This window comes from Rattus rattus, chromosome 14 (genome assembly GCF_011064425.1).
Source record: "Rattus rattus isolate New Zealand chromosome 14, Rrattus_CSIRO_v1, whole genome shotgun sequence".
Lineage (NCBI taxonomy): Eukaryota > Metazoa > Chordata > Mammalia > Rodentia > Muridae > Rattus > Rattus rattus.
Window position 1 is genome coordinate 8183003 of NC_046167.1, and position 26243 is coordinate 8209245.

At 37.8% G+C, this 26243-nt stretch overlaps 1 protein-coding gene and 1 pseudogene across 1 annotated transcript in view; one reads left to right on the forward strand and one right to left on the reverse strand.

Annotated features, from left to right (window-relative positions):
- The window catches only part of Malrd1 (MAM and LDL receptor class A domain containing 1), a 684120-nt gene that overhangs the window by 621582 nt on the left and 36295 nt on the right, over window positions 1–26243 (reverse strand). The window contains exons 3-4 of the mRNA XM_032884682.1: window positions 10745–10839; window positions 10497–10658 (exon numbers count right to left, since the gene is read on the reverse strand). Coding sequence (XP_032740573.1) covers window positions 10497–10658; window positions 10745–10839 — 257 coding nt within the window. The remainder of the gene's footprint in view (window positions 1–10496; window positions 10659–10744; window positions 10840–26243) is intronic.
- Window positions 3891–5548, forward strand: LOC116883509 (annotated as a pseudogene).

The following is a 26243-nucleotide window of genomic DNA, read 5'->3' on the forward strand; positions in this document are numbered from 1 at the left end:
ACAGGAGAGCCTACACACCTGAGAGCAGAGCTACTTGTTTCCAGATCCAGCTGAAAGAAACCAGGTCTATAGGAGTGCTGACCCACAGGCCTACAAGAGAGTCAAGCCACTGTCGGAGACATCAAGACAAGCTAACACCAGAGACAATTTGATGGCAAGAGGCAAGCAAAGGAACCTAATCAACAGAAACCAAGACTACTTGGCATCATCAGAGCCCAAGTTCTCCTACCAAAGCAAATACTGGATATCCAAACACCTTGGATAGATTTAGATATAAAAATCACATTTTATTAGGATGATGGAGGACTTAAAGAGGGACATAAATAATTTCATTAAAAAAATACAGGAAAACACAGGTAAACAAGTAGAAGTCCTTAAAGAGGAAACACAAAGATCCCTTAAATAATTATAGGGAAACACAACCAAACAGGTTAAGGAAATGAACAAAATGATCCAGGATTTAAAATGGAAATAGAAACAATAAAGAAAGCATAAAGAGAGACAACCCTGAAGATAGAAAATCTAGGAAACAGATCAGGAGTCACAGATGTAAGAATCATCAACAGAATACAAGATATAAAGAGAGAATTTCAGGGGCAGAAGATACCATAGAAAACATCAAGACAACCTTCAAGGATAATGTAAAACACAGAAAGCTCCTAGCCCAAAACATCCAGGAAATACAGGACACAATGAGAAGATCACACTTAAGGATAATCAGTATAGGAGAGAGTGAAGACTCCCGACTTAAAGGTCCAGTAAATATCTTCAAAGAATTATAGAAGAAATTTTCCCTAACCAAAAGAAAGAGATGCCCATAAACATACAAGAAGCCTACAGAACTCCAAATAGATTGGACCAGAAAAGAAATTCCTCCCATCACATGATAGTCAAAACACCAAATGCACAGAACAAGGAAAGAATATTAAAAGCAGTAAGGGAAAAAGGTCAAGTAACATATAAAGGCAGATCTATCAGAATTACACCATGCTTCTCACCAGAGACTATGAAAGCAAGAAGATCCTGGGAAGATGTCATATAGAACCTAAGAGAACAAAAATGCCAGCCCCGGCTACTCTATCTAGCAAAATTCTCATTTAACATAGATAGAGAAACCAAGATATTCCATGATAAAACCAAATTTACACAATATCATTCTACAAATTCAGCCCTACAAAGGATAATAGATGGAAAACTCCAACACATTGAGGAAACCACAACCTAGACAAAGCAAGAAAATAATCTCCTTGCAATGAAACCAAAGAAGAGAAACACAAAACGCAATTCTACCTCTAACAATGAAAATAACAGGAAGCAACAATCACTATTCCTTAATATCTCTCAACATCAATGGACTCAATTCCACACAAAAAAGACATATACTAACAGACTTGATACATAAAGAGGCCCCAGTATTATGCTGCATAGAGGAAACACACCTAGAGACAAAGACAGATACTACCTCAGAGTTAGAGGCTGGGAAACAACTTTTAAAGCAAATGATCTGAAGAAAAAAAGGTGGACTAGCCATTCTAATATTGAATAAAATCAACTTTCAAATAAAACTCATCCAAAAAGATAAGGAAAGAAACTTCATATTCATCAATGGAAAAATCCACCAAGATGAACTCTCAATCCTAAATATCTATACTACAAATGCAAGGGCACCTACATTCATAAAAGAAACCTTACTAAAGCTCAAATCACACATTGCACATCACACAATAAAAATAAGAGATTTCAACACCTCACTCTCATCAATGGACAAATCATGGAAACAGAAAGAAAACAGAGAAAGAGAGAAACTAACAGAAGTTATGAACCAAATGGACTTAACAGATATTTATACAACAATTCATCCGAAAACAAAAGGATATACCTTCTTCTCAGCACCTCATGGTATCTTCTCCAAAATTGACCATATATTCTGTCACAAAACAGGCCTCAACAGATACAGGAAGATAGAAATAATCCCAAGCATCCTATCAAATCACCACACATGAAGGCTGGTCGTAAATAACAACAAAAATGACAGACAGTCCATATATACATGGAAGTTGAGCAATGCTCTACTCGATGATAACTTTGTCAAGGAAGAAATGAAGAAAGAAATTAAAGACTTAGAATTTAATGAAAATGAAGGCTCAACATACCCAAACTTATGGGACACAATGAAAGCTGTGCTAAAAGGAAAACTCAAGCTCTGAGATTCCTGCAAAAAGAAACAGGAGAGAGCAAACATTAGCAGCTTGACAGCACACCTAAAAGCTCTAGAACAAAAAGAAGCAAATACACCCAGGAGGAGTAGAAGGCAGGAAATAATCAAACTCAGAGCTGAAATCAATCAAGTAGAAACAAAAAGGACTATACCAAGAAAACCAGGAGCTGGTACTTTAAGACAATTAGCAAGATAGATAAACCGTTAGCCAGACTGACCAGAGGGCATAGAGACAGTGTCTAAATTAACAAAATCAGAAATGAAAAGGGAGACATAACCACAGAATCTGAGGAAATTCAAAAAATTATCAGATCCTACTACAAAATTCTGTATTCCCCAAAACTGGAAACTGGGGAGGAAATGGACAATTTTCTAGACAGATACCAGGTAGCAAAGTTAAACCATCTAAACAACCCCATAACTCCTAAAGAAATAGAAGCAGTTATTAAAAGTCTCCCAACCAAAAAGAGACCAGGAACAGATTAGTTTAGTGCAGAATTCTATCAGACCTTCATAGAAGACCTCATAGCAATACTGTCCAAACTATTTCACAAAATAGAAACAGATGGAGCACTACCAAATTCTTTCTATGAAACCACAATTACTCTTATACCTAAATCACACAAAGACCCAACAAAGAGAACTTCAGACTAATTTCCTTTATGAATATTGACACAAAAATACTCAATAAAATTCTTACAAACCAAATCCAAGAACACATCAAAATGATCATCTATCATGATCAAGTAAGCTTCATCCCTGAGATGCAGGGTTGGGTCAAAATATGGAAATCCATAAAGGTAACCCATAATATAACCAAAGTCAGAGAAAAAAAGCAACATAATCATTTCATTAGATGCTGAGAGAGCATTTGACAAAATTCAGCACCCCTTCATGATAAAAGACCTGGAAAGATCAGGAATTGAAGGCACATACATTAACATAGTAAAGGAAATATACAGCAAACCAGTATCTAACATCAAACTAAATAGAGAGAAACTTGAAGCAATCCCACTAAAATCAGGGGTTAGACAAGGCTACTCTCTCCCTACTTATTCAATATGATACTCAAAGTCCAAGCCAGACCAATCAGACAACAAAAGGAGTTAAAAGGAATATGAACTGGAAAGGAAGAAGTCAAAATTTCACTATTTGCAGATGATATGATAGTATACTTAAGTGACCCCAAAAGTTCCACCAGAGAACTACTAAGCCTAATAAACAACTTCAGCAAAATGGTTGGGTATAAAATTAACTCACACAAACTGTAGCCTTCCTCTACTCAAAGGGTAAACAGGCTGAGAAAAAAAATAGGGAAATGACACCCTTCACAACTGTCCCAAATAATATAAAATAACTTGGTGTGACTTTAATCAAGCAAGTAAAAGATCTGTATGACAAGATCTTCAAGTCTCTGAAGAAAGAAATCTGAAGAAGAAGATCTCAGAAGATGGAAAGACCTCCCATGCTCATGAATTGGAAGGGTTAATATAGTAAAAATGACCATCTTGCCAAAAGCAATCTATAGATTCAATGAAATCCCCAACAAAATTCCAACTCAATTCTTCATAGAGTTAGAAAGAGACATTTGCAAAATCATTTGGAATAACAAGAAACCCAAGATTGTGAAAACTATACTCAACTATAAAAGAACTTATGGCTGCTTTCCAAGATGGCGACGGAGGGAGGAGGGAAGGAGATGAACAAGATTAAGACCCAATTCACCACCCGGGAAGGCTGCTGACTTGAGTAAACCAATAGATAAGGGATATACAAAGGAACACAGCCCACTTGTCATGACTTCAACCACCTAACAGCCACAGCAGAGAGCGTCTCTCTCCTAGTGGGCTTTTCCACAGGCCAAGTCCGGCTTATAGACCCAATCAAGAAAGAAACCAGCAAGCTATTTAATGAGGAAGGATTTGAGGAAGGTGGTGGCAAGGTAGGAAGCACAAAGTTGCTCTTCTCTGCACTGTTAACAGAAGCTGGAGTTGGAGTCATTGTGGGACTTTATGTTTGGGTAGAAGAAAGAGCATGTGATGGACTGGAAATGGATTGGAGCCCGTGCCAAGTTGTTGGTAAACAAGACCCAGAGGCAGTTCTGACTGAGGATGGCACAGAGTGCCACTTAGAGAACGAGAAAGAGACTAATAGACAAGTCACGCGTAACCTGTGTCAAATGGGTTCCTGGTTCGGAAAGCCTTTTCCTAGTAGCCCATTCAAGTGGGAGCATGTACTATAATGTGGAGCACATTTGGCACCACAGCCCCCACTGCTCCTGAAGCAGGAGAGAGCTGCGGTGCACACTTGCAGAGCAAATCCACGAGGAACCCTCTCCTTAAGAGGACAGTGGGCAAGGGGCCCTCAAAATTGCTTTCTCCCCAGATGGCAAGTTCTTAAGCGTGTGAGCCAGGGACGGGTTTCTGCGTGTTTAACTTTGACTCAGTGGAGCTGCACCAATGAAAAGCTACTTTGGGGGCTTGCTTTGTGTGCTGGAGCCCAGATGGCAAGTACATTGTGACAGGTGGAAACTTGGTGACAGTTTGGTCCTTTCTAGACTGCCAAAATAGCAGAGCCATGGGCACAAAGTGTTGTAGCATTTGATCCCTATACTACTAGTGTGAAGAAAGTGATCCTTTGGAGTTTAGTGGCAGTGAGCCTTCCGGGACCTTCTTCACTTTGGCAGAGATCGGCGAACAGTACACAATCTAATCCACACGGAACTCTACAAAAAATGTAAGTGTTACAAAGTGGGCCAGGATACACAGCTGTGCTTATGGGACCTTACAGAAGACATCCTTTTCCCTCACCAGCCCCTCTCAAGAGCAAGGACACACACAAACGTTATGAATGCCACAAGTCCGCCTGCCGGAAGCAATGGGAACAGTGTCACTACACCTGGGGACTCTGGGCCCCCTCCATTACCTCGGTCCAATAGCCTTCCACACTCAGCAGTCTCCAATGCTGGTAGCAAAAGCAGCGTCATGGACGCGGCCATTGCTTCTGGGGTCAGCAAGTTTGCAACTTTGTCGCTACATGACCGCAAGGAGAGACACCAGGAGAAAGACCATAAACGAAATCATAGTATGGAACACATTTCCAGCAAGAGCAGTGATAAACTGAACCTAGTTACTAAAGCCAAAACGGACCCAGCTAAAACTCTGGGGACATCCCTGTGTCCTCGGATGGAAGATGTTCCCTTGTTAGAGCCATTGATCTGTAAAAAGATAGCTCATGAGAGACTGACGGTATTGGTTTTTCTTGAAAACTGTCTAGTCACTGCTTGTCAGGAGGGCAAGGCCTGGTAAAGTGGTAAGTTTTAATCCTTAATGCTGTACCAGATCTAGAACTTGACTAGGTAGTGATTTTTATTTCTTGTGGGATGGGCGGGATGTACAATGAATGTGAATGACACTTCTTAAATGTAAATCTAAATGCATCAGAGCCATACTTTTGGATACTGCATGTCATGTAATTCTGAATCATTTGATAATTCACCTTAGAGCATTTAAAAAATATATAATCAGACTAACTGCCAGCCAAGTCAGTCACCCCTCTGGGTATATAGAGTCCAAGTTACCATTCCTGTATCAGGCTATTTCAGTTTAGGGGGATCATGACAGTGTGGAGAAATAATGACATTAAAATGCTAAAATCTAAATTTACGCTTTAACTGGGATATTTTTTGCATAACCACTCAACTAGATTGCTGTCTACCTAGTCAGTGTGTCAGTCAATGGGTATTATTATCATTTTTATAGTCCAACTTTTTATCTTAAATTATAAACTATTTAGGAATTTATGAAATTTAACCTAGAGCAAAAGCGATTATCAGGGTTGATTGATATTATTTTTTACATTGTCTGGCAATCCACAGAAAGAAAGAGCCTTAATTTTTAAAACCCATTTTAGTCATTTTATGACAATTAAAATTGTTTTAATAATCATCTTTTTTCAAAGAAAAAAAAGAACTTATGGGGAATGACAATCTCTAACCTCAAGCACTATTACAGAGAAATAGTGATTAAAACTGCATAGTATTTGAACAGAGACAGGTGAGTAGATGAGTGGAACAGAATTGAAGACACAGAAATGAACCCACACACCTATGGTCACTTGATCTTTGACAAAGGAGCCAAAACCATCCAATGAAAAAAAAAGATAGCATTTTCAACAAATGGTGCTGGTTCAACTGGAGGTCAGCATGTAGAAGAATGCAAATCAATACATTTTTATCACCTTGTAGAAAGCTTTAAGTCTAAGTGGATCAAGGACCTCCACATCAAACCAGATACACTCAAACTAATAGAAGAAAACGTGGTCAAGAGTCTCGATCACATTGGCACTGGAGAAAATTTCCTGAACAAAACACCAATGGCTTATGCTCTAAGGTCAAAAATCCACATATGGCACCTCAAAGAACTACAAAGCTTCTGTAAGGCAAAGGACACTGTCATTAGGACAAAATGGCAACAAACAGATTTGGAAAATTTCTTTACCAATTCTATATCTGATGGAGGGGTAATATCCAAAATATGCAAAGAATGCAAGTAGTTAAACCCCAGAGAGCCAAATAGCCCTTTAAAAAAATGGGGTAGAGAGTTGAACAAAGAATTCTCATCTGAGGCATATTGAATGGCTGAGAAATACCTAAAGAAATGTTCAACATATTAAGTCATCAGGGAAATGCAAATCAAAACAACCCTGAGATTTCACCTCATACCAGTCAGAATGGCTAAGATAAAATCTCAGGTGGTCCTGCCAAGACTGAACCCCCAGTGAATGTGATTGTTGGGGGGAGGGTGGTAATGGGGGGGAGGATGGGGAAGGGAACACCCATAGAGAAGGGGAGGGGGAGGGGTTGGGGGATGTTGGCCCAGAAACTGGGAAGGGGAATAACAATCGAAATGTAAATAAGAAATACTCAAGTTAATAAAGATGAAAAAAAAAAAAAAAAAGGCAAAGTCAGACATTTCACATTTAAGAAATGAATTAAGTTTTCAAAATCCCTTTAAAAATGTTACCATTGACATTTCATACCAAAAATGAGAGAGAGCAGTGTAATATGCTGCAAATGAAGAAGTGCATTTCCTATATTTGTGTTGTAGTTTTTATTTCTTGATATCTGTGCTATGGATTTTATAGAGAGAAGAACCTCATCCTTATCTCAACCTACACAAGCTTACAGGCTGTCATGTGGGTTTCTGAGCTTGAGTTTTCTCATTTTCATTTCAAATCAGTCATAATTATTATTACCACACCTGTACCACATACTAGTTTGTTTGACATATAAAATGAAGAATATATATTCATATAAATATATAACATATATTTATGAAAAAAAACCTCAGGTGACAGCAGATGCTGGTGAGGATGTGGAGATAGAGAAATACTCCTCTATTTTGGTGGGATGGCAAACTGGTACAACCACTCTGGAAATCAGTCTGGAGGTTCCTCAGAAAATTGAATATTCCACTCACTGTGGACCCAGCTATACCACTCCTGGGACATACTCAAAAGATTCTCCAACATGCAACAAAGAAACATGCTCCACTATGTTCATAGTAGCCTTATTTTTAATAGTCAGAAGCTTGAAAGGACCCAGATGCACTTCAACAGAGGAATGTACATAGAAAATGTAGTACATCTACACAATGTAGTACTGCTCAAGTATCAAAAACAATGACTTTATGAAGTTCATAAGCAAATGGAATGAACTAGACAACATCATCCTGAGTGAAACAATGCAATCACAGTAAAACGTGCATGATATGATGTCACTGATAAATGGTTATTATCCCCAAAGCCCAAATTACCCAAGATACAATCCGCAGACCACATGAAGCTCAAGGATTCCCAAAATGCGGATGCTTTACTTTTTCTTAAAAAGGGGAACAAAAATATTTTTAGGAGGGGATACAGAGGCTAAGTTTGGAGCAGCAACTTAAGGAACGGTCATTCAGAGCCTGCCACACGTGTGCCCCATATATATACAGTCACCAAAACTAGATAAAATTGATGAATCTAAGACGTGCATACTGACAGGTATGTCTCCTGAGAGACACAGCCATAGCATGTCAAATACTGAGGTGAATGCTAGTAGCAAAGCACTGAACTGAGAATGGGACCCCCATTGTAAGACTTAGAGAAAGGATTGAAAGAACTGAAGGAGCTTTTAACCCCATAAGATCAACAATACCAACCAACCAGAGCTCCCAGGGACTAAACCACTACCAAAAGACTTTATATATGGACTGACTCATGGCTCCAGCTGCATATGTAGCAGAGGATGACCTTTTGGGGCACCAATAGAAGGAGAGGCCCTTGGTCCTGCCAAGGTTGGACCTCCAGCATAGAGAAATGTTCGGGAGGGGTGGTAGGCGAAGGAGGTATGGATGTGGAGGGGAACACCCTTATAGAACAAGGGGAGGGCGATGGGATATGGGGCTTATGTCCAAGAAACCTGAAAACGGAATAACATTTGAAATGTAAAAAAGAACATCGAATAAAAAATAAAACAAAATTATTTTTGATATCTTTTGTGGATAGTCTTTTAGTCTAATAATAATTGGAAATTTTAAGTACAGTGATTTCATGATATCAACTAAGAAAATATGTCACTTATATAAATTCATTCAACGTTTATAGCAAGCATAGGTACCTATCATTTATCCATACTATTCTTAGTCACTCAAAATTAGCTGAAGGTTAGATTGAAGTTAGTTCATTCCACAGATCTAAACAAATGGATGTATATCACCAAATCAGATAATTTAATATGAAATTTATTTTATATGGTATTCATAGATAAGAAAGTAGGTGCAGTTTACATCTCTCAACCTTAATCAGAGAAGCTTCTATTTACAGTAGATTGCCATTAACATAGAAACCCATAAAATGTAAATGTGCAGAAAATAAGGACCTGTGGAGTGTTCTGCTCCATATGGAACATCTAATATCATACTCGCTTCCCCCAAAACTATGGGAACATCACGGAAGAGTGGGTGAGAAGATTTTAAGAATCAGAAATAGTGGATATCTTCAGAAAAAAATATTTGGTGGGCATGGCTTTTGCACACATCAACTCAGAGAATCAGTCACTACATGTCCAAGATCTACACCATATCAAGCCAGCAAAATGCCAGCATGAATGGGGAGGGGATGATGAAATACCACTCCTACATGAAAGGCTATTGGCAATGTATGGAGAATAGGGAAAGAAGAGTCATTTTTCCTCAGGGATGCAGCCCTAGAGATGCTAATCACATTTCAACAGATGACCCTACATACATAGACATACAGGCAGCATTTGTAGTCTCAATGTTCTCTTCTGCTTTGTTTTTGAATAAATGAAGTTAGGAAGAAAAAGTGTGGAGAGGAGAGTGGAGGAATTTGGGAGGAGGAAATAGGAGATCATATTTCACTAAAAGACATATGGATGTGAGAAATTCTCAAGCAATAAAAAGGCAAAACAAAAATAATTGATTGCTATATTACTCTAATAATAAATCAAAAAGAAATTCTACTTAGGCTACATTGGTCCACACAATGGGCTTAGAAAGTAATTTCTTAAAGAAAAATAGACTTCGAAATCCTCTCATCTTTAACTGAAAAATTTTGCTTGCCCAAAATTTAGCATCCCAAATGTTAAGATATTCAATACTTTCCCAGGAAGTCTTATAATAACCATTATAATTTTGTCATGCATAAGTTTTATTAGGTTGCATGAATAAGCTTGTTTTCTATAGGCTTGCATTGGATTTAATTCATAAAATTATTTAAGAAAATAAAGGCTGAGTTGAAATGAGCTTAACCATGAGATGAATATGAGAATTATTCTACTTCAACAGCATTTGGAATTAGTATGCAAATTAAAATCTCTTTATTCATTATTCAAAATTATCCTCTCCTTTCAAATGTGTGAGAAAAGTTAGAGAAAAATGATTCTCAGGAGGAAGAAGTATAAAGAAAGAGGAGTACAAAAAGTAAAAGATGAAAATAAAAGGTTCAAAAAATTGAGGGGATAATTTCACAGGATTTTATGTGATTGTAGTTAACCTCTATATCACCGTATCTTAAATATATCCATTTAATTCATAATATAAAGTCAAAATGCCTTTTAGGTTACTGGCCATCCTAATTTTACTAACACTTAAAAACATGGGAAATCCTAGTCCCTGGCAGATGAATTGGCCATGTGACCTTTTAGTTGGCTTGTTCTGAAATCTTGGTTCTTATGGCTTTCCCTCTAATGACATAGTTGGAGAGAGAAGCGTACCTGAAACTGCTGTGAGCTCTGGATTGTGATGACATTTCTCTCCCACCGACTTGGGAGTACCTCTGTTTTCTGCCATAAATGCTGAATAGGATATCCATACATGGTTTGAAGATTTGCTATCAATTTGCCATTCTGGTGACTGGAGAAGTTATAAAAGGTAATCTGTAAAAAAAAATAATTGGTACCCAAATAATTGCAATAAGGGAATTGCCAAGTGTGCCAAGAACATGAGTTGTGTGTTCAAATACCTGACAAACTTGCTGATCATTAGTTGGAAGGAAAATTCTGCTTCTTATCTTTGAGGAGATGGAATCCACTCTGTAGACCAGTGCGAGAAAATGGGCTGTGACAAACAAGAAGGATCAAATTAAACTCAAATTGATCACTGGCACCTTATTGTAAGCATTACAGGTGATTATGGCTGTGTTTAAAAGATTAAAAATTAACTATTGGTTTAACTATTTTTTTTTACATTTTATAAGGTCAATTTAAAGAACTAATAATGATTATACTCTTTATAGCATTATTATGGGCATCAGTCCAAAATATAATGAGATATATAATGAGATAACATTTGACATAGGAAGTGGCAACTTCATAAAGACTGTCTACAAAAATAAGCACCTTAGCAAGAAATCCAATGAGAGCATTGTTTTCTATATCTTTGTTACAAAGTCTTGAGCAACATGGCCCTTGCTTTTCCCAGAAACACAAAGAACAGCACAGATCCATGATATTTTCTTGAATGTTGTGGTATTAACATGTATGTATATTACTGTTTAGAAGCGAGGCTGTCAGAAAGTCCCTGATGTACTTTACCAGAGCTATCATGGCTGATTTTGAAGCCCCTGTTATCTGATACTCTGTTTTGTACATTGCTGCTTGTCAAATGAGTGAGGGAGAACAGTGGTGACAGTGATTATGATGACCTATCTATCCAAATCATTCAGTGGTATTACAAAGACAGACTGGAAGTCAAATCTAATTATCACATCATTGCATCAATCAATATTAATATTATAAAGCCCATCAACCTCATCTTTACTGGTATTCTGGTAGAAAAATTGGGCATCCATTAGCTTGCTCTTCAGGTAATAAACATATGCCATGAAAATTACTAATTTGTAAGCATGAGAAATGAGGATATAAGGCTGGTTTTAAACAAATTATTAGGTCTACAAATGGAAACTAGTGATATTAAAATTATTGCTTGCAAATACTATTCATGACTATATATATATGAATATGAATATATACATGAATATGCAAATACATATTCATGACTATGTATATAGTCATGAATATATTATCATATGTAATGTATATCCCACACCAGCAAATCAAAAGAGCAAAAACACTCATATACACAAACAGATGAATACAGACACCAACATCACAACAACAATAACAAAAAATTAGCAGGAATCAACCTACACTGCTCCTTGATAACTCTCAATATCAGTGGTATTCTGAATAAAAATACCCAGACTAAAAAAACGGGTGCATAAAACAGAATGTTTTCTTCTGTTATATCCAAGAAACACTTGAACCTCAAGGTTATACATTACCTCAAGGTAAAGGTATTCCAAGGTATTCCAAGCCAATGGACCTAAGAAGAAAGCTGGTATAGACACAATATCTGACAAAATATACTTCAAGCCAAAATGAGTCAGAAGAAATAGGAAAGGATATGACATAGTCACCAAATGAAAAATCCACCAAGATGACATTGAAATACCTAACATCAATTACCAAACAAAAGGACATTCAAGTTCATAAAAGAAACTCTATTACACCTTAAATCACATATTAACCCTCACACACTCATAGTGAAAGACTTCAATACACCACTCTAATCAGTTGACTGGTCATTCAGACACCAATGAAAAACAGAAGCCCTCCAGCTAACTGAAGAGATAAACCAAGGGGATGGAACAGACACCTAAAGCATAATTTACCCAAACACAAAATAATATACCTTCTCTTTTGCACCAAAAAAAACTTTTTCCAAAATTAAGCATATATTTAGACATAAAGCAATTCTGAACAGATATAAAAATTTTAAATAATATCAAGCATTCTCTCTAACTACCAAAGATTAAAATAGGATATGAAGAACAGAAATCTTACAAACTCATGTAAACTGAACAGCTCATTCCTGAATTAAAAAGGAGTGAAGGCAGAAATTAAGAAGGACATTAAAGACTTTGTAGAACTGAATAAAAATAAATACACAGTGTAGCCGAGCTTCTAGAGCACAATGAAGGCAAATCCGAGACTCCTAAGTTTCGAGCAGGACTGAGTGCCTACATTAAAAAACAAACAAACAAACAAACAAAAAACAAAAAAAATAGACAGCTTACCTAAAATCTCTAGAACAAAAAGAAGAAACTACACCCATGAGGCCTAGATGACAGGAAATAATCAAGTTCAGTGCTGAAATTAAAAAATAGAAACAAACAAAACCAATGACAAAAATACAAAAAAAGTCAATAAAATAGTCAGTTCCATGAAAGAACCACCCTTTCCTCACGTGTACTAGGTCAGCCTTGAACTCTAATGTACCCATTGGCAACACTCAGAGGGAAACCCCATAATTTAGTTTTTCAAAAAAGAAAGCAACTATGTTCAAATAGCAACATAAGAGCATCACCTAAAACCAAGAGGAACGAGTCTAGACTAGATTTCTAGGGAGGATGGTACTGGAAGAAGACAAAGATGGTTCCATGAGGATGTCTTTACATCTACAAGTTAACCAAATAAAGGACTCGTTTTCTGGGCGGTGGGGAGAGAGTCGGTTTCTTGAAAAAAGAATCAGTAGAATTGACAAGCCGTTAGCTAAATTAACTAAAAGGTGAAGAGAAGAACTAAATTAGCAAAATTAGAGATAAATGTGGGTAACATAACTGACACCAAGGAAATCCAGAGAATCATAAGGACATACTTTAATAATCTGTACCCCAGCAACTTAGAATAGCTTTAAATGGGATAATTTTTCAATATATACTACCTACCAAAATTAAATTCATATCAGATAAGCAATTTATACAGACCAACAACTCCTAGAGAAATAGAAGAAGTCATTGAAAGACTACTAACCAAGTAAAGCACACACTCAGATGATTTTAGTGCAGAACTGTACAAGACTTTCAAAGAACAGTTAATGTTAACACTCCTCAAATTCTATTTAACAAAATAGAGAGGAAAAGAACATGTCTCATTTGTTTTATGGGGCCACGACTACCCTGACACCCAAACTACATAAAGATTGAACCAAAAAAGAATAGAGATTAATCTCTCATATGAACACAGGTGAAAAAATTCTCAGTAAAACACTTGCAGATGGGATCCAAGAATACATTAAAAATCTCATTCTCCATTATCAAACAGGCTTCATCCCATAAGTTCAGGAGTGGCTCAACATACCTAATGTGTTAAACATAATCCATTACATAAACATGCTAAAAGACAAAAGCCACATGACCATCTCATTAGATGCCTAAAAGGCCTTAGAGACATGAGACTGAAAAGCTTCTGCACAGAAAAGGATTCCATCATTGGAACAAAGAGGCAACTTAAAGAAAGCAATGTTTTGGGGAGATTCAGGGAACTTCTGATGACAGCTCATTTTGGAGTGAATGTGGAATGGGGACACATTCATCTGTTGCTGGTGGGTATGGAAACTTGTACATTCTCTATGAACATCAGTGTGGTGGTTCCTCAGAAAAACTGGAATGGATCTATCTCAAAATCCATCTATATCACTTTTTGGTATATACCAACAGGATGGCAGTTACTCAACCACGTTCATTACTGCTCCACTCATAATATCCAAACCTGCAATCAGCCTAGACATCCCTCTAAAGAAGGACAAACAAAAAGAAAATGTAGTACGTCTATAAAATAAAATATTACTCAGCCATTAAATGAAATGAAGCCATGATACTTGCAGGTAAATTTATGCAACTTGAAAAAAAATCATTTTGAGTGTGGTAACCCATACCCAGAAAGACAAATATTGTATGCATCTGCTTATATCTGGCTATTAGTTGAAAAACCAATGCTATCCAAGCTAGTTCAATATATAGATCCATAGAGATTATGTATAGAGTAAAAAATTAGGTGGACACATATATCTTCCTCAGCAATGGGATGTGATAATTATGGGTGAGTGGACAGTGAGGGAAACCTGGAACAGGATAATTAAGTGAGGAAGGAATAAAGGGAGAGTCAGCTAAAATTAAGAAATGTTTGAGGGTCATATGAAAACAATACCTTTGAACAATTTTAAAATATCTACAGATATAAGGCATTCTAGATGAAATTATCAAACAATGAGAGAGACAGATACTCAATTGGACATCTCTTGGCATTAAATGATCCATCCAATACCAGGTATATATGTTGTACCTAATTGAGTTGTTAGCCAAGGGTTCCATGGGAACTCTCAAACAACTCAGAGAGTTGCAAATACTATAGGTTGCTCTCCACAAACTGATGGCATGACCCTATCCTGAAGGTAACACCTGCACTACTAATGGAGAAGTACTACATGGAGAAGTCAAGCTGATGCCTATATAGAACCTTTGCTCTGTGTTCCAGCATCTTTCCTTTAAGAAGGTACCCTGCATGCTACCAAAAGTGAAATATAAATACCAGCACAGATTCAGACTCTTCAGTCTTCAATGGTGTCCTGCCTGCAAGATATGCCACTACAAGGGTGGTATAAAGCGTGTGGGAGGAACCAACCTATATGTGATTTGACTTAAGGGCTACTCCATATGATGGAACCTATACCTAACCCTACTTGGTGGCAAGAACCAAAGACTACCTATTCAAAGGACCAAAGGTAAAACCAAATAGCACTATTCGACTGGAAGAACACAGCAATAAGGTGATCCTTAATTATATCCTGTTATTCCCATAAATCAGTGTTATAGCCATAATTCAGCCACCATCAGAAAAGCTTCTTCCAACAGCAGATGGGAATGAAGACAGAGACCCATAGCCAGGCATTGAGTGAGAGAGTGAGAGAGAGAGTGAGAGACCATGGGACACTCAGACCTAAATGAAATGTCTCCATCAAATCCCTGCTCTCAGATCTCAGGGAACTCTGCAATAAAGGATGTGGAAAAAGTGTAAGAGCCAAAGGGAATGAAAGATAGACAGACACACACACAATACCAAAGTCCTCTAAATCAACATGAACAACTCTCATAAGAATTCACAGAAACCGGGGCAGCATGCACAGGGCCTGCACAGGTCTGCACCTGATCGAGTCCTGGAACTGAGAGAAGTGAACATATGTTCCGAGTCATCTCCCAGATGCTATCTCTTTTTTTTTCTTGTGTTCCCCACCCCATCCTCCCCCCATTGCCGCCCTCCCCCCAACAATCATGTTCACTGGGGGTTCTTAGCAGGACCAAGGGCTTCCCCTTCCATGGTGCTCATCTATTCATTGCTACCTATGAGGTCAGAGTCATCTCCATGTATAGTCTTTTAGGTAACTTAGTCCTGGAAATTGTTGTATGAAAATTTTCCAGTTCTTTCTCTTTCCTTCAATGGGGGTCCTGTTCTCAGTTCAGTGGTTTGCTGCTGGCATTCGCCTATGTATTTGCTGTATTCTGGCTGTGTCTCTCAGGAGAGATCAGTAACTATTTGCAAATGAAAATTTTGTTTTCTTCAAGAGTATCTTACTGGGGAAACAAACTACTTTTAATGGTAGACCACATGTCCAGCAGTAGATAGACTTTAGAAAAAGAATCTAAAGGCATCATTGTGGGTTCATTGTCTCATAATATTGGGATTTTATCTTTAAATTTACATATTCTCTCTTTTGTACCCTCCAGAGTCTTTGTGTAAATATTATGGCTTTCAGTTTTGTGCTTTTATGGGATTCCCGAGAGTGCAAATGACTGTGTGTCTTCATCTATCTCTTTCTTTGGTCTTTGGGAAGCACACTGCTCCTCCTGTGTGTTTAGATTGTTGTATTTTCTGATGGCTGTTGTTTATCTTTTTTTATTTTATCATTATACCTTAGCCTCCTAAGGCTGTAGAAATGGGCTGTGTCCAGGTGGAAGGAGAGTTGAGGATGGAACTGAGAGGAGTAGAAGGAGGGGAAACTGTAATCAGGATATATTATATGAGAAAAAATATATATTTTCAATAAAGGAAAACAATCATCCATGGCATAAAGATGGGAAATCGCTTTCATCTGTCAAGAAAGTTAATGAAATTGATCATTTTTGCATTATAATTTAGATTTATGTATTTTACTTTATGCATATGAGTGTTTTGCCTATATGTATGTGTGTGTATGATGTGCATGCCTGGTGCCCACGGAGGTCAAGTGGGTGTCAGATCCCTTAAGGTCACAGATGGTTGGTTTCTGGTTCTTATTAGAGCTGCTCGTGTAGATTTAGGGGATTTTGTTGTCTTGTTGTCTTCCGTTTCTTTTGGCTCCTCCACTCCTTCCATATCCTTAACTGCAGAGTTCCCTGAGCCCCGGGGGCATGTGTGTGAGTGCTGAGAATAGAGCGCCTAAGTGTCCTCCTCTCTAAGTCTTGTTCCTGCTTCCTGGCTTGTAAAGACAGTCACGTCAACTTAAACATATCCATCTTAAAAATCAAAGTTAAGATCTGCATATGAGAGTGTCCCTGCTATGCTAGTTTTCTGGGCTCGCTGTGACCTCGCCCAGTACAATATTTCCCAGTTTCATCCACGTTCCTTCAAATTTCATTATTTCATTTGTATAGTGCTGAATAAAATCACATTTGGTCACCCATTAATCAAGTGATGGATGAGGTAAAGGAATCAAATCAAAACCTAAAACAAAGTGTATGAAATTGTTAGCCATTCGGATGAAAAATTCAAGTGCAGACAGAAAAAAAAACCATGAAAGAAGTTTAAAAAAAGACCCAAATAAAAGTGTTAGACATAAGAGGTCATCAATCAGATAAAAAGCACCATGGAAAATGTAATTGACAGACAAGGCAAGCAGAAAAATGGGTTTGACAATAATACATCCATATTTACAAAATAAAAATAAACTCATGAACCTGACCAAAGAATCCCTATGTATAATACATCTGAGACCAAACCTAAGAACCCACAAAGTGGAGGAAGCTTAAATAAAAGTTAAAGGCATAGACAATGTGTTCAAGGAGCTTACACCAGATTTCTAAAACCTAGAAGAAATGCATGTCCAAATATAAAAGACATTTAGACTCCACATATATATGGCTGGAGAAGAACCTCTCTGATCAGGACCCAACTAGCGAAGGAAGCTTGTAAAGATGCATTTCATGCTTAGAAAGTAGATCACCATCAACCAAGGCTGTTATACCCTGTAAAATTATCTCCTAAAATTGATAACCCTAAGCGATCTCCAATTGTTAAACACTTGCAAATGACAATCTCGTTTATTCCAAAGGAGTCTTTTTGGGGAAACAAAGCACTCTTAAGGGTAGGCCACGTGAGCATCAGTACATGACAGCAGCCTCAACAGTATCTTTGAGGTTCTTTGTCTTATTATATTGTATTGCACAAGAGATTTATTTTTATTTATTCTTATTTTTTAACCTACATGTCATTTGCATATATTATGGCTTATAGTTTTGTGTTTTTATGGGATTCCTGAGTAGGTGTAAGAGTGGGTCTCTGTGTCTCTATATGTTCCTTATGCCTTTTCTTGGGCTCATTTCCTTCTGTTTGTTGGTTGGTATTGTCCAATTATGATGTTTACTTCTTTTATTTTACTTTATTTTATATTATCCCTTAGAAGCCTGCTTGATTTCTAATGAGAGAAAGAAGGAGGGATGGATCCAGATGGGAGGGGAGGTAAGAAGGAACTGGGAAGAGGAGAGGGAGGGGACACTGTTATGAGGATATATCATATGGAGAAAATCTATTTTCAATATTTTTTAAAAAGACTGAAATCAGATTGCAAAAGTAGTTTCCTTGCCTTTTATAGTCAGCAGGACCACACATGGACTTCCGTTTGGTTTTTGGTGGCAGCATAGGTCATAGGTATCAGCACTTGCCATAGACCTAAGCTTGGTCTCCAGTGGCAGAACAAACTATGGACACCAACACAATCTTCTGCCACAGCATTGGCCACAGATACCATCATTGCCCTTGCCAGTAGCACAGGCTAAGTACATTGACATGGCCTCAAGTGACAGCTCAGGCCACTCAATCAAACTTGTCCCTGGCAGCAGCATGACCTATGGCATGGCCATCAGGCAGCACCAGAGACCACAGACATTCACATGGCCTTAGGGATAACAAAGGCCACAGACATCAACATGTTCCCCAGTTACTGTATGACCATGGACACCCACATGAACCTTGAGCCTGGGGCAGTGGATAAAATGTCCTGAGGTAGCCTCCTTGGGCAGCATGGACCATAGAGGCCTTTCAAAGAGGCCCAATCCAGAAACTGTTGTTCCTCAGAATCACGGAGACCCTGAAGCTATGCAGTGTATTGAGGGGCTGATTCTGCACCGGCCACAGGATGGTGCACAGTAACCTATTGGCCATAGTCAGCAAGGACATCCCTCCTCCATCCCTCACAATCCACCGCAGACTTTTCTAACACCTGTTAACCTATCACTACTGTCTCACTGCTAGTTCTGCCTCTTTCCACAAGCACTCACCACTCCATTTCTCAAACTTCCAGACTCTTCTTTCAACTTTGGAGATCTGTTTAGTTCTACAACTCATATTAAATGGTTCTATATGCATACATTTTTTGCAACCTACTTTTAATAAGGGTTCAACCTCTCCTCTGGCCCACCAGCAGAGGTAGTGGAAGAAAAAAGTTATCAGGATACAGGGGAAAGTGGACCTGTTCGGCAATAGTTCTTTGGGGTGAGCTCATCTCCTTGGGTAGCAGTTTAGTCCCGTAGCAAACACCAAACATGACCTAGCAGCTGCAGACCAGTCCTCTAGTAAGGCAGACAGCAGGAATGAACCAGCAGCTATAGTCCATTTCTTTCAGCAAGCAGACACCAGGTGGCTATAGTTCAATCCTGAAGAAACCGCCTGGCTTGCCAACTGCCTGAAGTGATGCTGCAGAAGTGGTAAGCTGTGGCAAGAACCTCACATCAGTTTTTAGGTGAGTTTCTCTCAATTATGTGGGGCAAACCAATACATGTGCGTCTTCAGTGAAGAGTATGGAGGCAGAGCAAACCAAACCAATGTTCAGTGCTCATCTCCCTCTGTCTATGGGGACATATTTATACTCCTTCATCAAGCATCCTTCCACATGACTGCTATATCCAAACACGCTTTCCCCTGTGACTGCTTCAGGAAAAGTCTCTTATATGTGTGCTTTAGCAAGGCATCCATTCACGTGTGTGCCCCAGTAAATCATCATTTGGCATAATCAACTTTCCAAAGAACTAGAAGTTTCCACTTCATGGTTCATTTGCTTTCTTTATGTATAGGTGTTTGTTTGTCTAGTCCTTTGTACTTTCTAAATAGTGACCTTCCATGAGGGTATATATTTGGTTACAAAACTCTTTTCTGTGTGCTGTCCCTTTGTCTGAATGATGGTGTTCTTTGCTATACAGAAAATTTTTAGCTTGATGATATCTCATTTATTTGTTGGTCTTAATGAATATCCTAATTTTGTCCTGTTTTAGAAAGTCATTTTTTGTGCGATTGTGAGACTGAGAGTATCTGATCTCATAATTGAGGTCCTTGGTCCATTTGGAGTTATGTTTGATGCATGGTGAAAATATGAATCTATTTTTCATTCTTTTATATTCAGTCATCCAGTTTGATCAGCATAATTTGTTGAAGATACTGTCTTTTGTCCAGGATCTATTTTTTGGCTTCTTTTTCAAAGATCTGATATCAATATCAAGGGGAATTGAATTCAATTAGATTCTACTGATTAACATATCTGCATTTATGTCCAAAACTATGGTGTTTCTATTACTATGATTCTTTAACAGAACATGAAACTGGTGTGCCAATGCATCTAGAATTTATGTTATTAATCAGGATTGATTTAAGCATCCTGTTTTTGTTGTTTCTTTGTTTCCACACAAAGTTAAACATTTTAATTTACATTTTCAATAAAGAATTAAGTTACAGTTTTTATTCAAATAGCTCATTATATTATTATTATTGTTATTGTTATTATTAATTTTCCTTAGTCACTTTATATCCTGTTCCCTGTCCATTTCCCAGTCACCCTCTTCCACAATTTTCCCTGCATCTCCCTTCCCCTTCTCCCCTGAGCTGGTGCCGAACATAGGGTGGATCCCAACATCCTCACACATAAAGTCTCTGTAGGGCTGTCAATGATGGGGGGCTGAGGGTACCTGGAAGAGAATGGGGGACAAGAGACATGAAGAAGGACTCCAAGACAAGAGTCTGATCAAGGCAACAATTTTACTTTTCCCCAAGGCTGAATTTATACCATAACAGGGGTAACAGAGGGAGGGTGGAAGTAAGAAACATTTACACAGGCCAAGGACACAATATTCGTGTGGCCAGGGAATCAGCTGATGTTGACAGGATGTCAGAAAGGTCACAGGTTTGTCATATCTATTAGTCAGCAGGATGTTGGTTTTTCAGAAAGGTTACAGGTCATCACATTGGGTATCTTGATGTCAGATGTATTTCTCAGCAAGGTCACAACCTTATCACATCATTCATCCTGACCACCAGATTTGTATTAATCTTCTGCAGCTGGCTGGGGATTTTCCATGAACCAAGTCATATTTAACTAACCATAATAATAACATCAATAATGGAGGGCTTCAAGGGCATTGCTCCCAACATAGGGCTAGGTGTACCCTCTCCCACTGAGGCCAGACAAGGCAGCCCAGCTAGAAGAACATATCTCACATGCAGGCAACACCTTTTGGGACATCCCTAGATTCAGTTGTTTGGGACTATGGTGCATATGAAGAGCAAGCTGCATTTCTGCTACATATATGTGGAGAGGCCTAGGTCCCACCCATGTATGTGCATTAGTTCAGTCTTTGAGAGCCAAAAGGGTCCAGGTTAGTTGACTCTGTTGGTCTGCATGTGAGGCCCCTATCACCTTAGGGGCCACTATTCTTTCTCCTATTCTTCCATAAGAGACCTCAAGCTCCAACCACTGTTTGACTATTGGTGGCCTTGACTGCCGATTGCTTTTGGTAGGATGGCCATTTTAACAGTATTCATTCCACAAATCCATGAGCACTGAAAGATTCACCATCTCCTGGTGTCTTGTTCAACTTATTGCTTCAATGTTTTTAAGTTTCTGTTATATAATTCTTTCATGTGCTTGAATAAAATTATCCCAACATATGTTTTTGAGGCTATTGTAAAAAGTACTGTGTATATATGCATCCTTCTACTTCTCTGGAAGTTTTGTTTATCAGATATAGAAGTTTCCTGGTGTCATTTTTAAGGTTGCTTATATTCAAAATGTTATCATCCTCAAATAAAAATTTAGAAATTCATGGAGAAATAATAATATTTAATGAAAATAAAAAATGAAGGGATTTTTATGACAAATAAGCAAGATGTGCATAAAATGTTTTTTTAAAAAATAAGGCACATAGAATAAAATACAGTCTTGACTATGAAAGTCCACAATATAATACATTCAATAAAAGTAATAGTATTCCATCACAGAAAAAAAACAAAACCCCTAAAACTAATAAGAAAAGTATCTATCGTAATCCAACTAATTAAAATGTCTAACAAAGCCACAAAAATAGCAAATCCTTTCAATAATTATCTTAAATGCTAATGTACTTGACTCATAAAAAGTCAATAGCTACTTATATATTTGGAACATGAAATATTCACTTCATTGGTAAAGACACAGTAAACACAGGGTAAAAATATGGAGGAATATTAAATAAAAAACAAGCAAAACTAAAACTGGTTCAATTCTCATGCTGGTTATACCAATCTAAATTTAAATAAGTCAAGAGAGATAAAGAAAGTCACCACATAGTAATAAGAAGGACGTTCATCAAGAGAAATGCAATGTAAAACATTTCTCCACCTCAGGATAGGTCTCTCACTGTAACTTCAACTTTTCAATGCCTATTTTTAAGGATGGTTCTTAAACTCTTTAATCTCCCTTTTAGCCTACCACTACAGAGGTAGTGAAAAAGAAAGGATACAGGGAAGTGGACCTGTTTAGAAACGGTTCCTTAGAGCCACTCTCATCTGCATTCTCAGGAAATCAGCACTTCAGTTCACAGATCAGCAGTGGCAGCTCGATCTACTCGCAAACACTTCATGAATACAACAATAGTCCAGGTCAGTAGAGTCAGTATAAAAAACATGAATCAGTGGCAGTATTACTACCCAGCAGAGACAGCCAGGTCTCAGCCTGAGCACAAGTCAGCAAAAGGGACCAAAAGGAGTGCCAGGAAAAGTTCTCAGTTGTGCCTCTCTCTCAGCAAAGCAAAGACTAGCAAAGACAGAAGACCCATAAGCAGTAAGATATACAAGCAAGCCTCCATTACTCCAGCCTCCATTTATACTGTCCAAATGTCATGTGTCCCCATGAGTCTTGGCTCATTTAATCAACTCTGAAGTCTTTACTGACACCACCAGAAGTTTTTTTTTGGCATTTCTTTCTTTTGGGGACCAAAAATTGATTCAATTGAACAATGCAAAGACAACATTCATTAGCAAAGAATTTCATTTTCCTTTCATGTTATTTAAGAATGATCTGTACAAAAGCACCCTCAAATGTTATTCCCAGAAAATCCCCCAACTACCAAAAGAACCCTGGTTTTATCTTCAACTCATTGAAAACAAATTTGTGATGTCCCAAAGGTATATTCCTGTGGCATGTGGCTCACATTTTTTCAAACGAAAAGCTAAAAAATTAAATTTATCATGTATCAAATCAAGATGAAAACATGATATATAAACACTCCAAGCTCTCAGTACATCTTCCAGAAAAAGGTATTAGCTATCAGTCTCTAAATTTAAAAATCTAAATAAAACAAAAAGTGGATATGTGGAGTGGTGGGTGAATGGAGATCCTTTACAAAATTATCCATACTGGTGGCTGGCATGATGGCTCCATGACTAAAGGCACTTGCCGTTCAAGCTTGGAGACAGAAGCTTGAAGATGTGAAACCGTGAAAAGATGGCAAGAAGAGAACCAATTTCACCAAGTTATCCTCTGATCTTTAGACCTATGTCAGGGGACCAAAATATTGATAATTGTGCAAACACACATTATAATTTTAATTTTAGTTATTTAAGAGTTCTGTACAATGCTATCAGTTATTCCTCTCCCACAATCTACCAAGTGTTTTCCATCAACTCATTGAATCTAACTTGTGATGCCCATATATTCTCGAATATACATTTTTCCAAAATAAAATGTTAAATTTATCATGTGATACACGCTTAATGACCTCTACTCTCCATCTCCCAGTAAGTATCAGTCTCTAATAGCTCCACAAACAAGTATGGGATCTCTTGGTTACTCTTCCTCCATACTGAGGTTACTCTGGCTTAACAGTACCTAGGTCTTCTGCGTGCTGCCATAACTACTTTTAGTACACATGTCAAACTGCCCTGCTCTGTGCAGAAAAAAAATTCCAACCACCTTGTAATAATTTATGACCTCTGATTCATAATACTCTGTCTTCCCTCACTTGGTGACTTTTTCTTTGCTGTGAAAACATACCAGGAACTAAGCAACTTATAAAAGGGAAAGTTTTTTGATGACTTATTTTCGTTCACAAAGTGAACCACTATGGGAACATGGCAGCAGGTAGACAGGCACTTAATAATCTGGTGCAAAAACAGAGAGGTTACATATTGAGACAACAACCATGATGTGGACAAAGGCAGAAACAGACATGGCATGGGGAGAGGGGGAGAAAGAGAGAGGGAGAAATTGTAAATGGAGTGGGTTCTTGAAATGTCTTGAAATGTCAAACCACCAACAAGACCACACCTCCTAATCCTTCCCAGACAATTCCAAAAGTTGAGAACAAAACATTCAAATATATGAATCTGTGAGGGCCATTCTCATTGAAGCCACTAAAGTTCCATCTTCCACAATAATTCCCCAGGCTGGAGAGGATGAGTAGTGATATAGATAACCAGATTTATCTGTGTCTCATGACTCAACTTTGGGCTGTGTTACCATCTACTGTAAATAGAAACTTCTCTGTCAAGTTCTATAGGATAACTAATAAATATAAAATATATGCAATATATATTATTGCAATCTTTTATTATATATAATAACATCCCAATTATAGAGTTGTTTAAATTTTTGACATTTTAGATTTTATTTAGTTTTCTTCAAGGCTTGAACTGTTCCAGGTTTCTCCACAGTAAATTATTTAATGTATATGAAGCATCCATGTATGCATGTATGTATGTATGTATAAAAAAAATGTATGTATGTCAATTATATATATATATATAAACATGTCTGTCTAGACACACACATATATTTGTATATGTGTGTATATATATGTATATGTGTATATATTTATATGAAGCCCCATATGTGTGTGTGGGTTACAGTAGGAGGATTACATATTACTTAAAGGTTTTAGAGTTATTTATCCCTCCCCACACTCCCCATTACCCTGTCCCTTTTGTCCTATGATTTTTAAATAATATACACATACTATGGAAAGAAAATAAGTGACAAACACTGATTCTTAACAGGGAACACTTTAAAAATTAAAATCAAGGGGTTGGGGATTTAGCTCAGCGGTAGAGCGCTTGCCTAGGAAGCACGGAAGCACAAGGCCCTGGGTTCGGTCCCCAGCTCCGAAAAAAAGAACCAAAAAAAAAATTAAAATCATTGGAAATCATGACAAGAATGTGGAAACTAAATGTAAAGAACTAGAGAAAGTCATATCATGTAAAAGAATAAAAAAGGCACAAGGGTTTGCCACAAAACCAAGCTTCTAATTGGTGTCCAGATGGAGTCAAGAACACAAGACTCCAGGGTTCAAATGCAGGTTTTATTTATTTTATTTTTGTCTTTCCAAGCAAAGGAAACTTTACAAATGTTAAAAGTTAATTATAAGCATGAATGGATAATTAAGGAATTATGCAGCTCTCTTCCCATAAAATCTGAGAAAAGAGAAGGTATGCCCCTCAGCCACTGTTGGGCCTCAGTTTTTGTTGCTGCTGTGACAATCTACTTTATAGTCAGTGACTTACAGTAGCGCAAATGTATTATCTCCCCATTCCTGTGGGCTATAAGGGTAGACACAGGATGACTTAGTCGAGTCTTTGCTTAGATACTCAACATGCTGAAATTAAGGTACTGGCTGCACTTCTTCCTCATGGCTCTGGAAATGGATCTGCCTTCCAATTCAATCAGGCTGCTAGCACAATTCTATTCTATGCAATTATAAAGTGAAGGTTCCTGTCCCTTTGCTAACTACTATGTAGTTCTCCACTCCTGAGGGCTCTCCTAGCCTTCTTTTATGCTGTCTTCTATGCATGCTTTGAACTTAGAAGCTTCTATTATCTCCCCTCTTCTCCTGTTTATAAGCCTCCTGGATGACTTTTAGCCTTCAATGGTTCAGGGTGAACATGCTGATTCTATTAACTAATTGAAACTTAGTTACATTTACAAACTTCTTTCCCAGAAGTACCTGTGTCTGATTTAGTAAGTGGGGCATAGGAATCTGGCAAAAGTGGCAATGTTTAAAATTATGCTAACCAGAACCAGTAGATGTTCTTTGTTTCTCATGTTTCCTATGCTATACAGCAGGTGTTGGC